General features: G+C 33.9%; 1 protein-coding gene across 1 annotated transcript in view; it reads left to right on the top strand.

Moving 5' to 3' along the window:
• Positions 1-16,441, top strand: part of LOC106640744 (uncharacterized) — a 425,751-nt gene that overhangs the window by 28,680 nt on the left and 380,630 nt on the right. Inside the window, exon 3 of the mRNA XM_089595613.1 lies at positions 13,168-13,279. Coding sequence (XP_089451739.1) covers positions 13,168-13,279 — 112 coding nt within the window. The remainder of the gene's footprint in view (positions 1-13,167; positions 13,280-16,441) is intronic.

Raw genomic sequence — 16,441 nt, 5'->3', positions numbered from 1 at the left:
AAGTCCCCCAAGACTCTTTAAGTACCCCCGAGCCCTTTTAAGTCTCTTTATTCTCTTCGAGTTCTCTCAGGTCACTCGAATTTCGTTAATATCCTCTCCTGTTTCCCAAAGACTCCTTAAATTCTCTGACCTCCCCTTTGGTTTTGCAAAGTCCCCTTAATATTTTGCTTACGAAGTTCCCTCCAGAATTCTTCAGTCCCCTCAAGTCTTTTTAAGTCTTCCAAAGTCCCCTTAAGTCCTCTTGAAAACCCTTAAGTTCCCTGAAGTCCCCAAAGTCTCTTCAAGTCCCATTGAGTCTTTTCAAGTCTCCTCATATTCTTCAAGTTCTCTTAATTTCCTCAAAGTCCCTTAATATATTCTCACGTTCTTCAAGGATTTCTTAAATCCTCCGAAGTCTCTTTAAGTCTCCTTAAGTCCCCTTGATTACCCTTAATTACCCCGAAGTTACCAGAATTCCTCTTAAGCTTCTTGAAGATCTTATAAGTTTCCCAAAGTCCCTTTCAGTACCTTTAAGTCTTGTAAAGACTCCTTAACTCTACCAAAGTCTCTTCTAAGTCCTTTCAAGTTCTCCAAAGTCTTCTTGAGTCTTTTTAAGTCGTCTAAGGTCCCCTTAATTTTTTTTAAGTCTCCTATAATCACTACTTAGTCTCATTGCCTTATCACAAGTCTCCTCGAGTTCTCTTAAAACAAATAAGTCTAAAAAAGTATCAGATGGATCCCAATGAAGTCTTCAGTCTTACGAAACTCTTAAATTTTTCTTATAAGTTTCCAAGTCTTAAGTAAGAATGTCACAGTACCTCTCTGAAAGATCAATAAGTTCTTATCATGTAAGTACACTGTATCTAGAAAATTATTCTATCAAACATGAATAATTCATTATCATCATAATAAGTTATTTTAAAAGTATCAGTTGTTTTGTGTCATTGTTTATTATTATTTTCTTAATTACTACATATACTGTTATAAGTGGCCGCCTTCATTATCTATGCAGCACTGTACCCGACGTTGAAAATTAGTAATTGCTGCTCCTACCATTTCTGAAGTAATATTATCTATTGCACCTTAAATGCACTGTTCCAGGTGATCCATGTCTCTTATTTCTATGCCATAAATACAGTCCTTGACAGCCCCCCAAAGGAAAAAGTCAAGAGGATTCAGGTCAGGTGATCGTACAGGCCAATGGATGTCTCCTACATAAATAGTTAGGTTGGGAACGTGCATGGATTAGCAAGAAGCAGATGTAACTAAAAGTGTTACGAAAAATTTTGAATAAATGTCAAAATTTAATCTTAAAGATGTTTTTAAGAAAAACAAATCACTTTGCCTTGCATGTAAAGCACGACTTATAATGTACATGAGGCCAGAGCAATAAGTATTATTTTAATAACAGCATTTAATTTGGATATTATTCCGTTATGATATTTAGCTGAGTTTTAATATCAATATTCTTACTTTGAAATAAAAACCAATAAAACGCTTTTTTATCCATTTTAAAACTATATTCGATATTAAGTGTAGTAAAATAACACTATCAATAAAACCTGTCATTACAAACAAGAGTATTTTTAGGTGATCTACAATTTTTTTTATTAAACATTAGGCTTACAAATGTGATGTAAAAAAGTAAGATAGCGTAAAACGATTTTTTTCCTATTTTTGAACGATTTTTGCTGATTGAATTGTTAAGAGAGCACTGTAGAGAAAAACTTACTTAACAAAAGTTGTATTTTTATGAGCTCTACAACTTAAGTGTTTAACACTTTATTACAGAATTGGAGCAGGTAAAAAATGTTTTTGCATATGTTTTGCTTCATAGAGCATTTGCATTGCAATATAGAGCAAAGTGTATAATACAAAAAAGTTGTATTGAGATTTACAACTCTGTCTTTGAATGTGAACGTGTGAAATGTACGTGAAAAAGTTATCACCAAAAAACTGGTTCCTAGACTGAAAGAGCTGCTTTAAAAATGCTGTCAAAATTTTTTCTTTCAATGAAACTTATCTAAATGTAAACCATTAGCTCAGATATCCAACTGAAAGCTGCGAATAAACTTTGAGCATATTTGTATAATAATTACGTGAGTTAGTCAAAAAAATTGAAAACGTACATGCATACTTCCACACATTCACTATGTGACCAACTCAGATCACCCTGAGACTAGGTTTAAAATTTGTTTAATATTTAAAAAAACATGATTTATAACTGGTTACACTTATTACTCTAACAGAATTATAAGGCACTCTCTTACGTTGGTCATGCTTTAAAGGTGACAGATTATGTAGTCTTAAAATAAAACTAAGATATCGAACAAAACAAAAGTAGATTTATTGCAATTATGCAAAAGCTTGATTTACAAAACCGAGAGATTCACAGCACAATCCAAAGGCGAGGGTTATAACGATGTTTATAATAAATCGTTTACATACGAGTTTCGAAATCTACTTTTCCGTCTGAGAACCTAAAATCAAGCAGCGAGAGGTTATAAGAAGAAAGAACAATAGTTTATTATACACTTTTAAGGTCCGGAGTGAGTATTGTTAAAGATATTGATATATTAATGATTATCAAAACTTAGATTAGTCATGTCAAGAACACTGCCAGAGAATGGATGTAAAAAATTTTAAGAGGTAATTAAATTTACAACTACATTTTCAGGGTGGTATCTTTTTCAACATTATGTTCTATAAGCGAATAATGACTGTACGCCTTAAAAAGTTGCCACTCACTGCACGATTAACGTAATGTTGATAAAATATAGTTATTATTGAACTATATTTGTGTGCGAAAAAACATGAAAAAATATGTTAAAGTCCGTATAACACTATTGCAAGCTTCGATATCAGATTAGGCTGAAAACATATACATAAGGAAAATGTATCTTATCACTATGCATATCTCATACAGAAGGATATGGTTTAGAACGGGAAAGATATAGCTGTACCTAAAATGCCGACCCATCTGTTAGTATATAGGTGGTTTAAGCTGTTTATTACGATGTTGGCACTGTGAACAGGCGCCCCATCGTGCTGATACCACATTTCCCACCTAGCAGGCAGAGGTATATCTTATAACAATCTTGGCAAATCATTTTGTCAAAACTGCATATAAAACTGAGCATTTAATCTATGAGAAAACTGAACAGGTCCAATCTACAACAACATAGAAATTGTAGGAAATCGTCGAAAATTACGCATAATACGTCTGATAGTGAATTTTGACAAAGAAATGTTGCTTTACCACTCTATTATCCATGAGTTCTACCCATTTATTAGTAGAGAACTTGTGCTAATGCTGATTTACAATAACCACGTGCGGATTGACGTCTGACCAATGGTAGTTCTTGTGAAGGTTAAATCAACCATCACGACCAAATGTAGACTCATCGGTAGAAAGGATTTTCTTCACAAAGTCGGGATCTGCAGCAATCCTCTTCTGGATGTCATGGCAAAAATCAAGCCTACCACGGATCATTTACATTTTCTTATTTTTATTAAATGTCATATCTTTGAAGGTAGTCACTAAGATTGTGTCATAACTTTTTTTTTAGTGTATTACCGAGCGCTGTAACAGCCAACTTTTATTTTATCGAGTCCCTAGTATTAAGCCTAATTGAGACAAATATTAAGTAGGTGAACTGTTTTTATTTCGAGATATGTAGATGTTTATGATAACTGCCAAGTTTTCTTTAAAAAAATTGATATGTTTAGACATCGATTTAGTGCATGAAAATGAAATCCGAAGGAAACTTTAACAAAGAAGAGAATAAGTGTAGATAACAACTACTATACAATGCTGTAGGTACTGCAAATAAAGTGCTTCGATAATTAGGGGCTTGAAACAGGAGTGTTCTATAATTCAATATAACCGGCATTTTGGTAAATAAAGAAAATAGAAAAGAAAATTTTAAAATAAATAGATGCTTGTCACGCAATAAAATATTTGACATAGCCGTTACATTTGCGCGATGTATGTCAGGAAAGCAGTAAATTATTATACGATAGTGAAATATGCATTTCTGAAGCTTTTTGTTAAGTAGTTGCAGAAACACTGCATTTGGATTTGTTGGCATGTACGACTTTTCGATAGGCAGTATATATAGTGTGTAAGACAGCGCCACAGGCAAGGTGATACTTGCGGGCCCTAGAGTCAGTACAGTGTAAGCTACCGGGCCTTCTACACCTCTCGTCTTTATCTCAAAGCTTTATTGTCTTTGTTCGTTTGGTCAGTAGTAAGTCTGTAAAGTCTTTAAACTGTACCAAGTCAGTTGTGTTTTACGTCGGTCGGCAGTCTAATTAAATAAACTTTTTGTCTTACTTAAAAATACTCGTTTTTATTTCGCGCACCCCCTTTACCCACACCTCTTCAGGTTAAGGGCCCCAGACTCGCATCACCGCGCGTGATCTCTTCTTTATTTTTTTTGTGTGGGTGAGTGCGACAAAAGGGAGGATGGCGGAAAGGACTGAGACAGCAAAGGATGGACAAGAGAGTCCGATCAAAGAAGCAGCTGAGAGCGTGACCCCTGGTGACCAGGCCGAGTCCGTTGTCGACCAGGCGTTGTCAGCGCCGGTCAAGGATAGGGGAGCAACTCTGGACGCTGAAACCGAGATCAGCGGTAGGTCAACGCTTTGTCCTTTCGAGTGATGCCTACGTTGGACGCTACGACGTCAGGTAACAAAGGGGATTTCTTGTGCGTTTCGAGAAATGCGTGGGACTCTAAGAAACACATGGCGTCGGTAGCGTGACACGCACACGCAGGAGCGGGGCGAATCGAGAGGGGGACTACAGATTGCGGCTGAGGAGAGAGTTCGGTCTCTCTCTCTCCCTCTCGTGTTGACGCGAGGCTTTTTGACTGAAAATATATTACGAGGCCGTTTATGTTTTGTTTTCGTGTTTTCTCGCGTCTCTTGTTCTTGTCGCCTTGACTGTTGCGTGCGCGTTACAATATAAATGTCTGAACTGGAAAAGATTGAACGTAAATTGGCAGAAAATTATATATGTCCTTTCCCGGTGCTTTTAATTAATTGAACTCTAGGCAATAACTATTCAAGGCGGTTTTCAGATTTAGTCAGAAAAGGCTGATATTTTAGAAGCTTACATTTTTTTTTAGACGAGAAAACTATTGATGCTCTGTCGAGAATATGTCGGGGAATTTTATCCCAAGTCAAGTCAGAGGGGCAACAACAAGCTGCCATCTTGTTGGTGGATAAAAGGGGAATAATGGCATGTGTCGGGCAAAGGGATATTGCCGCCAAAGGTGTGTCGACGAAATTATTTTCCGTGTGACTCGCACAGTCACGTTAGACTTAAGTTCGGTCGTGCGTGACTGTGTGAGTGCCCAGCGTGCAATCGTGCTTTGTGTTCGAGCACGAGAACGCGCTTCGGGCCACGTTGACTAGATTCGGCTTGCTTTCAGTCGATTTCGTGTTGACTCCCTGAAAACAATGTCTGTCTTTTGTTTTAGATTACCTGATCGGTGACGATTACAAATACAACGTTGAATTTCTTTGTAAAAAGGGAGGCAAAGTGACGTTGCCAGAAAATCTATTTAGGGAAGACGGGGAAAGCGAGGAACCTGCTCGTGATAAACCCGGGTTATTTGAAAAGTCGGTCGATGTGCTTAAAATGTCAGATGAGAAAAAGTCCGAAATGCCAGAAGTCCGAAACATTGATGAGGTTAATGTAGACAGTGAAAATCTTTGGCAGAAATTAGGCGGAAATGAGTCTGTACACGAAGCAGCCCCCTCTTCCCCGTCGCGCACACCAGAAAATACCCAACTTAAAATGAAGAAAGTGCAAAACCATTGAAAACAAATATAAATGGATAAACGTCAGCAAAACGAAGTTGCATATGGCAGATAAACAGAAAAATGAAAATTTTTCAGAAAACATCATGCTGGCCCGGTTCGACTCGATGATGGCCGCGATTAGTCAGATGATCGAAAGGCAGGAGAAAGCAAACGAGGTTTATTTTTTTTTTAAGGCAAATTACTTTATTTTGACTTTTAAAGAGTAGAAATTTCAATATTCTTTTTTTGTAAACGACTAAACTTTTTGATTTACACTTAAAAAGAGACAAATTTTACGAACTTAGTCTTTTAAAAATATTTAATCACAAGTATAAGCTTTGGAAAGATAAAAGTTTATTTTTTTGGCTTTGTTCTACATACATATTCGTATAGAGATGTTAAGAGTCATAATATAAAAAGTTGGAAACAACGCAATTTCTAATAATTTGGTAACTTTTTACTAAAATACTGTGGGGCTTAGATATACACTTTCCAAAAAGGTTTTTGTTTAAATTGTGGCACAAAATATGAAAATATATATTTTAAACTAAAAAAATTTTTTTACTTTAAATCGTTTCAAAAAAAAGTGCTTAAACAATACCTGACCATATTTTCGTCTACCAACATGCACTTATTTAAGTACAGTAGCACATTTTTTTAAATGAGATAGCCTAAAAAAATTTTATCCGAATAACTTTTTCTGTTCAGTTTTTGACTGGTGCTGGACTAAACCACTATTTTAAAAAAAGCTGCTGTAATATTCGCTATTTGAGGAAACCCTAGAAACTTTTTAATACAAGGCAAAAAAATGAGAATTAAGTAAAACAAATAACTGTCGAAAAAGTAAGAATATTATGTAACGGGAAATGTTATTATGATGTTTTAAGTTGTTACGCTTGTTTAATGTTTAGTAAATTGACTATTTACTTACAAATACTTTAATTAACGTTGTATTACTCAAAGCAATATAACACTTTTCTAATTATTTAAGTGTAATTAAATCAAATTCTTCCTTATGCGGTAAACTTTAAATTGATAATTCCTTACTTTTCTTTTGATTATTTTTTTTAATTAAAGTTTTGTACATTTAATCGTGTCTGAAAAAGCAATGGAAGCAGAGGAAGAATGGGCAAGGAAGGCAGAGGAAGAAAGGCAGGAGGTTGAGAGAACAAGGGAGGAGATAATTCTGGTCATGCGCAATTTTGATCAGAGGTTGTCCCGGTTGGGCGAGCGGGTGAACAGGGTCGAGTCATCCGAGGCCCAATCGTCAACCGGGGCACCCCTGCAGTCATCAACTTCTCGCAACGATAGAACACGGGTGAGTCTACAAGGCAAATTGAAAACGTTCTTGAATGACACAAGAAATGAAAATTTATTTAAAGGCAGCGCGGAACTTCTCGCGACAACCATCAGTCAAATACATAAATTCGGCCGTGATACTCAACACATATACAATTATTATCTGTCTAAAGATATGAAGTTCGAAGTTTTCCTTGATAAATTTAAGTCTGAACTCCGGTCTAAAGGATTACTATATGTCATTGATCCTTTGATAAAAAATACGGAATTTATTAACGAAGACATGATCAAAGAAGACAAATTAAAAGTCAGAGATATTTTATTACGTAGAGTAACGGAAAAATATCATTTAAGAACTTTTCGTCTGCAAGATCCGGTTGTAATATTGGAAAGTCTGAGAGAACTTAAGAAAGGTGAGACGCCCCTTACAACGGCCACGATTCGTAAAAAATTGCTGAAATTAAATTTTACAAAGGGAAAGAATCAGTCGCCAAATTCATAGAAAAATTTGAGGAACTGGTCAGAAATTATGAGACTATAATTGCGTAGGTGCATTACCAGAGCCATGGAGCCGAGTCCAGAACACATATTTATTTATTTATTTTATGAAAAAAAAAAAAAAAAATTGTTCTTTGTATCTATTTTGAATTATAATTTTTGTTTAATATACTTAGCTATCTTAAGTTGGGAGGAAGTGTTGGCATGTACGACTTTTCGATAGGCAGTATATATAGTGTGTAAGACAGCGCCACAAGCAAGGTGATACTTGCGGGCCCTAGAGTCAGTACAGTGTAAGCTACTGTGCCTTCTACACCTCTCGTCAGCTTTCTTTATTGTCTTCGTCCGTTTTGTCAGTAGTAAGTCTGTAAACTGTATCAAGTCAGTTGTGTTTTACGTCGGTCGGCAGTCAAATTAAATAAACGTTTTTGTCTTACTTTAAAATACTCGTTTTTATTTCGCATACCTCCTTTACTCACACCTCTTTAGGATTATACAAGATCACTATTTACGGGTAAAAAATGTTAAAAGTTGAAAGTCAAATAAACTGTAAGAGTGTCGTAGGACACAGTACAAAATGAATAAATAATAATTTGTGCGTAAACATTACGCTCACATCAATGTGTGTATGATTATACATCAAAACCTCGATATCAGGGACAGTCTCGATGATAGGGCCATCTACACTACATGTAATAAAATACATAATAGTTACCTAGCCGCATGATCCTGCTCTTGAATATCTTGCACTTGCGTGTAATGATATGCATCCGTTTCCGTTATCTTAAAGAATTTGTTGTACTATTCCGTAAGATAGATTTATACGCCTGCTTATGTCACGAATACTTCTTGTGTGATCTTCTTCAATGAGTTTAAGTACGCACTCCTCGTTCTCTACGATTCGGGCTCTCCTAGGAGCACCTTGAATTAAATCTGTAACAGCAAAATGAAAACTGTTATGGAAGGGAATTATGGAAAAAGTGTCCCAACGACACATCCTCAAAACTTACTATATTTTTTTGAACGAAAAATAAAAGAATGATAGTATGTAACCACCATAGAATAATTAATTTTGGTTAATTGTAACTAGTTAGGTTGTACAATAAAAGGATATACAATTTCCCGCACAAGATGTGATTGACTTGCACGAGTGGCCGGAGTTGTCTGGAACGAGTGCCAGTTGATCACACGAGTACTTAGCACGAGTTACAAGCAGTGGTCATGAGTGCAAGATAATCACATCTCGTTCAGCAACAGCTGCGCACATAATTTTTTGGAATATGTGTTAGAAAAATTATGTTATACTTTGGATTAAAGTAATGGATTATTTGCACATTTCTCATGACACACACATGCACACTTACTGCAAGCATATGTGTATAATATTCAATGTATATATTTATAGAATTAATTACTTTTTATGATTTTTTTTATAATAGCGGTAGTTTAAATAAAAAGTATTCACAATAACAGGTTTGCATTAAAGGTTAAGCGCGGTTCAGGAGTGAAAGCCCCTGATGATAGTCCAGTGGGCGAAAATTCGAAGACCTCAATAAATACAAACTTTTTTTGTTGTATTATACTGTTATATGTCTGGCTCCTAATAAGGGCACTACTCTGGGCACTGAGCAGTTGGGAGAGGGAATGGAGAAAAGATAAGGAGGTCAACGATCTCCCACGTACCGATCCACGACCTAGCCGACTAAGCTACCACACCCTCAAATACATATAAATGTTTTAAAATGATGTACAATGAACATTACTTCAAGAATTTTAATTGACGTACTTATTGTGAATCAGTCAAACAACACAATAAAAACGTAATCAAATAATATTATTTAAATAAAGTAGATCACTTATAAGTGTTTTGCAAAACTCGTGCCCCACACCTTTATTGTACACTGTGAGGTATATGTCTATGCCACACAACTATACTGCATACTATTATAGAAAACAAATTTAACACACTTAAAACAGTGTAGCAAACGATCTTATTTCGCACTCTATTACGAAAAAAATTATTATATGGAAATTTGTTTTATTTATGCACTTGTCACTATCTTGGCCACGACCTCGTTGCGCTGCTGGTAGTACATTGCCATCATGAAATAATCTTTCCAGCACTGAAAAAATAACATTACGTGATGGATACCAGTGTTTGGGAAAGTATTCAGCATATACACGAGCAGTTGCAGCAGCATTCTGATCGCACTACCCATAAAACAGCACCATTACAACATATTCCTGGTGTGTGTACAGCTGTGCATTTCCTGGTGCGCGTTTTGCTTCAGCCATAGTACCTATAAATAGAAGTCTTTGATGAACATTGATTCACTTCACGGATCAAAAAATCTGTCTCTTGGTGCAGGACTGTTCAAAAATCGTATACAACTCATGGGAGGAAACAAAAAATCTTTTAGATTGTATGCTTGAAGCCTTGGCTTTGCACTGGGCTTAAGTTGCCTGTGATCTCAGCCAGTATTTATTTTTCCTTCCTGGATGAATATTGTGCAATTAAAACATACATGTCATCTGTGGGGACTTATGAAATAGACAGATGCTGTGAAAAAATCTTGGAACGCACTATCGGCTCCATAATGTAATCGAATTAGCTTAAATGTCGGTAATTTTTTATAAAATTCAGACTAGCTCTAATAAAATCTGTTGTAAAGAATGGAACAATGCCAATCGATTTTAATAAAATGGAAAAAATATCTTCTGCTAAGGCCTCAAAAAAAATGGCACAAATGGGAAAAAATGGTTTTTAGTGTAGGAAACGAACAGTAAGCCAAAAAAACAAAAAAAGAAAAAAAAAACAGAAGTATGTTAGGCAAAAAAACTAATACAATAAGCTCCGGTTGATCTCAATGAGTCCAATGTTTTCCCGTAAAATGCAAAAAATCTCATCTTTTCAACCAATATTCAACTCTTTTTTAAATAAATATTAAGAGCTTTAATTTGGCAGAGTTGTAACTTTGGTTATGTTGAATAACCATACCAAATTTTGGAACGATTGGATTAGTAGTTTTTGCAAACCACAGCTTAATGCAAAAAAAAGGTATTGTAGCAAAAAGGTCTAAGAAAATTTTTTTACAATGTTAGATGAAATTTTTTGTTGGATCGTATTCTGTAATACTTATTCTACAACTTACCAAAGTGTCGAATTTTTTTGCAGTGTGGAAGAAGCTTCAAAAATGATGAACCGCATGGGGCATAGATATTTTTTGCGCATGACTGTACGTCTCAAAAACACCGGAGGCAAGCTTCGGAGAGTGGGCGCCACGCTAGGCCACGCATGTATCGGCGGCTACGGCGGCTCATTGCTCCTCGCGCGTCGTACTGCCGTGCGCAAAAAATACCCATGCGGCTTATCATTTTTTAAGCTACTTCCACTTTGCAAAAAAATTCGATACTTTAATTTGGTACTTAAGTTGTAGAGTAAGTATTACAGAATGAGATCCCGTAAAAAAATTGCATCTAACATTGTGAACAATTTTTTTTACATCGTTTTGCCAAAGTATCTTTTTTGCATTGAGTTACGGTTTGCAAAAACCATCCATCTGATCGTTTAAAAATAAAGTGTGGTTGTTTAACATCACTAAAACTACAACTCTGCTAAATTTCAGCTCTTAATGTTTATACAAAAAAGAGTTATTAATTTTTGAATATTCATTCAAAAGACGAGCTTTTTTGCAATTTAAGGGTATCCACTGGAACAATTGGGATTAACCAGAGCTTATTTTGTTCGTCTTTTTGCCACGCATACTTCTATATAATTAGATCACATTATTAGGATAAGAAAGCCTACAGAACTATGAAAGCAGAGTTTTTCTGTAAGCACTTATACAGACGTGTCAATTTGATTACCTTAGGTATGGTACATAAAAGAAAAGCCTCAAGAAAATACAAGCTCATATTTTTTAGTGATTTTTTCACATGCCTAGAACTCATACCTGGCGTACTCAGAGGTCTTATGTAAACAGCTGACTGTGATACGAAGACCTTGTAAGTGATAGCAGATCAGATGAAACTTACAGGGTAGACACAGAAATACTTAGTTGCAGGAGCAGTAATAGCAACAATACCTAACTGCAGCAGTAGTAGGAGTAGCAGTAGAGGATAGCACTAGTCTGTGTGGCGCACTTTCTACTGGTTGGGGAAAGATAATATTAGTAGTTGCTACACTTACTGATCGTTCTTCTCTCTAACGTGTATGGCAACGCTGTCACCAGTGACTGTCTGCACTGTAACAGATATCGATCGAAAGGGGGTAAACTACCTTTATATTAGAATGCTTATAACTTAGATACTAGAACATCAAAATTGATTCTGCAAACGGCATTGGAATCAGAATAATTCACTCTATTCTCTGATTTCGGTTGTTAAAATACTTTCTCAATATCCTGTATAAATTCATAAAATAAATAAAGTTGTATTGTTTTGTTTAGAGTCCCTTTAATTGCAAACAAAACAATTTTGTTTAAATTTAAACAGTCTACACACGTCTGTTATACGTTAAATTTGATACAGATGTTTTTTCAAAAGTTTGTAAATCTTGTATATTCCACCCTTATGCTAACTATCATCGTACAATTATTTTGTGTTTTTATCAATATTGTTGTAAGTAAAAAGATTAACAAAATATATGTTATTTTGACGTTTAATTTCTTAATTCAGTAATTAAATGCAATTATTAACTGTGTACTATAAGTTTTCAATACCACTTAATTGTACTTAAATTTTGAATAAATTAAAAATCAAAAGCAATGTGCGATTCCAAAAAGTTACCCGAATTTGATCCATATCTAATGTTCTGAATCAACGAAAATTTTACGTTGCAGCAAAATATAATGTTGAAGTTTATCTTCCGTAGTGCTTTTCCCAGCGAAAAAAATTTTTACTCTGTTTTTCTTAATTTTTATATTCTATTTTCTTATAAGTTTTATCGAATTATTTCATCAATAGCAAACTATTAGAAATTTGTTGTGTGTGTGTGCGTGAGTGTATGTGTTAGTGCGTGCGTGTATGTTTATATGTATACGTAAAAGGAGCTGCAAGTTGTGGTGAGCGGAGCTCCAGCAATCTGTGTACGACAATAAAAACGATCGACCTGTGGTACCTCACTCATTGGGCTCTCTCAACCCGCAGCAGTACTGAGCCCTATGAGTACAAACATTGGAATGTGCGACAAGAAATGCTTGGTCCGTAAGAGTTAAAAGAGTTTTGTACTATAATAATACTAATTTTATCATCTGTTGATTCAGATACTTGTACTGTAGTAACCCAGGATACTTTTAAACTTTTAAAGTTTAGACTCTGGTGTTTTCACAGTACAAAATTATACTCCGTGTAGGTACCTATCGTATGAACATTTCAACGATCCTCTCCACTGCTGAAAGCAAGCGTATAGGTTGGCTGTTTTGGCCCAGGAAGCTTAAATCTGTGGAAAAATCCATACACTCTCTACTATAGGCACTGGAAATTTTTCTACTAATCTCTGGAATATAAAAAGCATACTAACTGGGACATTCATAGTAATTTATTAATTTCTTTGAGTGTAAACTTTGAAGTTTAATTTTAAAGGTAATAGAACGGACGGAAAAACAGCTAATTCTTCTAACTCAACACCTAAACCTCAGTTGAATGCCAACGCCAAGGAGTTTACGATGAATCAAAAAGATCTTAGCACACACAAGTAAGTTACATTAAGAATAATTTGTTTTTATTTGTTTGTACGTGTTACAAAGTAAAAAAGAAACGTTATGATAAAGATGGACTTAAAAAGTAAGTACGGAATTCATTTTTGTCATCTAATTGATTTGAAATGTTATATAATAAGAGCCATGGTATGAGGGAATCAAGCATTTAAGGGCATCTTTAGTTTGGTCCTTTAATTATTAATTAAAAAATTAAAAATAAATTTTTAAACAATTCTAGAATTTTCTTCATAAAATATTTATTTAGTCATACATAATTCAAGAACAACAATACATAATGTACAAAAAAACCTTATTATTTTATTTTCATTTACTGGAGTTAAATGTCAAGACCGACAAAAGATTTTGACCTTGGTTCAAACCTAACAACAGAAAAACAATAATGGTGATGATGAGAATGATACAGTATTATTTATTGTTTAAAAACAAACAATACATCATCGTGCCCTATATCACATTCACGTAGCTGCGCGCTTCTTCAGCCAATTTTCTTATTATTGATGATAAAAAAATTATTGAACAAGGATATGGATAAAAAAAGTATACGAATTTTCTTTAAGTACTAATTTTTAGTTTGTTAAGCTGTTAATCATGAGATGTTGATTTTTAAATATTTTTATTGAAAAATAGACAAAGCTCAAGAAGCAAAATCATTTAAAAGCTAACCAGCGCATAAAAATACAATGTACAAAGCACTTACGGAAACTAATACCACTATGAACTTATAATGAATCGAAAATGACAGTAGGATTTGTCCTATTGATGTAGAGGTTGCAAGGGGGCATACTTTATCACCTCAAAATTTATAATATACAATTTTATTCCTATTTATATCCTTTTACTTCTTTTACTTTGATTAGAGCACCATTGCACAAGAAAAGGGGATCCTTTTCAGCTAGACTGGGACGTGAACACCCGCTGCCTACCCAGACCTGGAACTCTCCTGTGCACCGGTAGTAACCGCGACGAGCACACGCCGAGAATAAGAGGGTAAGGAATGAGGGCTAGCACCGATAGTAAAGCATAAGTACACCAGTGGTGTATCACTCCTACTAACTGGTACCTACTTGGATCTTCGGTGCTCGACCCCTTAAAACGAGATGACGACGCACTCCTAAGTAGTTAAGGCACTAAGGATAGCAATGATGCTCCTTGGGCGAAGTACCCAGGTCAATCTCTTGAGCCATACTCAAGACACTTAAGGGCCCCGAGGATGACCTATTTCTACGTGACTTCCTTTAGATAGGCATAGATCCTGTACTAAAAATCCGTGAATGTGCTAATAATCTGCCATAGTCTAATCCAGTGTCAGTAGAAGGAAATTTTTGCGGGCACATTTAAATTTTCTGGTCTATAGTTTGATAAAAATAATAATTTAAGATATGATTTCAATTTATAGCTAAGTGCCAGTTTCAAATCATCAGAATAGAAGAATCTAAATTGTAATTTTAAAATTGTACTTATTATCTTAATTTGAGTAAGTGAATCTATATTTATTGAAAATACGATTTTCTTATAAAAGTAAAAGTGAATAATTTCATTAATGAGAGTAATTAATTGTACTTATTTATTTATATCTAGCCTTTTACAGAAGATAGCGAGTCATAAGATTCTTTGAGTCTATTTGAAAACTTGAAAGCTTATTAACACGTCATTTTATTGAGTTAGTATTGATTTTAAATTAAGAATCAAATTTAATTGAAAATTTTTACTTCAAGCTAAAATTGGCCACAAAGTTGATTTGTATGAAAAGCTAAGAATTTTATCATTGCCAAAAGAGAAATATATATAATATTATTTCTAATGGTAGTGATTTACTAAAACGTGTAAAAGAAATGAGTTTACTTCACTTTTAACAGTAAAAATAAAAGAAAAAATTCAATAAAGCAATAACCAAACATAATCACCGTAGATATTGCAGAGATTCATAGATTATTCGACGAGATTACTTAAATTCATGTTAAACAACTTTGAGATAACTTTATTCAAAAAAAAATAAATAAATAAATAAAATCGGCAACCTGAGCAATCTTGTTCTTTTACACTGGGCAACGAACCCACCCTCCAACATATAATCTCAAACATCGATTGTGTGTTGGTTCCAATTCTTAAAGTTTCCTCGATACAAATAAAATTCTTAGCCAATTTCTTATTACTACTAACCTATCGGGGTTAAACTTTAAAAAAAGGGAGATCGTAAGTTATTGACTATTATACTGCTTTTGAAATTAAAAAAAAATTTTCTAGTGATTTTTACGTTTGAAATTGTAAATGAAGAAAGAAACTATAAAAAAAAGTATAAGTTATTTTATGGAGAATTTGTTGGTAATAAATAACATGGTGCATAATACATACTAATGCATACATTTTTCAATTGAAAGTCGAATGGTATGAGCTATTTGACACACCGATGCTAAAATAAAACTTAATAATTCACAGAAAAATCTTAAAACTCAAAAAAAAGACATTCCTTAAATATTCTTGATATTTATAGTTATTACGTAATCAAATAATAATCGAAAAAAATTTTAAATCATCATTTGTTATTTGTGTCTAAAAAGCGTATTTCATGAAATACAAAAAAAAGCAGCTGTTGACAGATTGGATTCTTGTGGAAGAGAATTCAAAAATTAAAAAAAAGATTTTAGTAATAATAATGACAATTATAATAATAAAAATAATAATATTAATAATAGTAATGATAATAACAACCACAATAATTATTATTACTATAATAATAGACATTGTATTTATGATAATACTTATTATGACAATAATAATAAGAATTAAGGTCATAATAATAGTAATAATTGGAATAGTTATGATAGAATTACTAATAACGATAGTTATAATAATTAAAAAAATAAGGGCAATAAATATAAATATAATAATAACAATAATAATTGAAAAAATAATAGTCACGATAGTAATAAATAAGTGTTACGTAATCCACACGAGATGCAATAATATTGTGGAAACAATGAAAAAATTTTGGCTCAATATGTACAGGACTTTTCTCCTGTTTAATGAAATAGCAGTAAAAGTGTTGTTAGTGCAGAAACTATAAATTAATCGCTTTTTTGAACTTTATTTGATATTTTAAAAATTAATATTGACACCAGGTTGCTTCTTCATACATT

Source organism: Copidosoma floridanum, unplaced genomic scaffold (genome assembly GCF_036245765.1).
Source record: "Copidosoma floridanum isolate Cflo_tuat_1 unplaced genomic scaffold, Cflo_Japanese_pri ptg000026l, whole genome shotgun sequence".
Taxonomy (NCBI): Eukaryota; Metazoa; Arthropoda; class Insecta; order Hymenoptera; family Encyrtidae; genus Copidosoma; species Copidosoma floridanum.
This window is presented reverse-complemented; position numbering and strand designations above follow the sequence as displayed.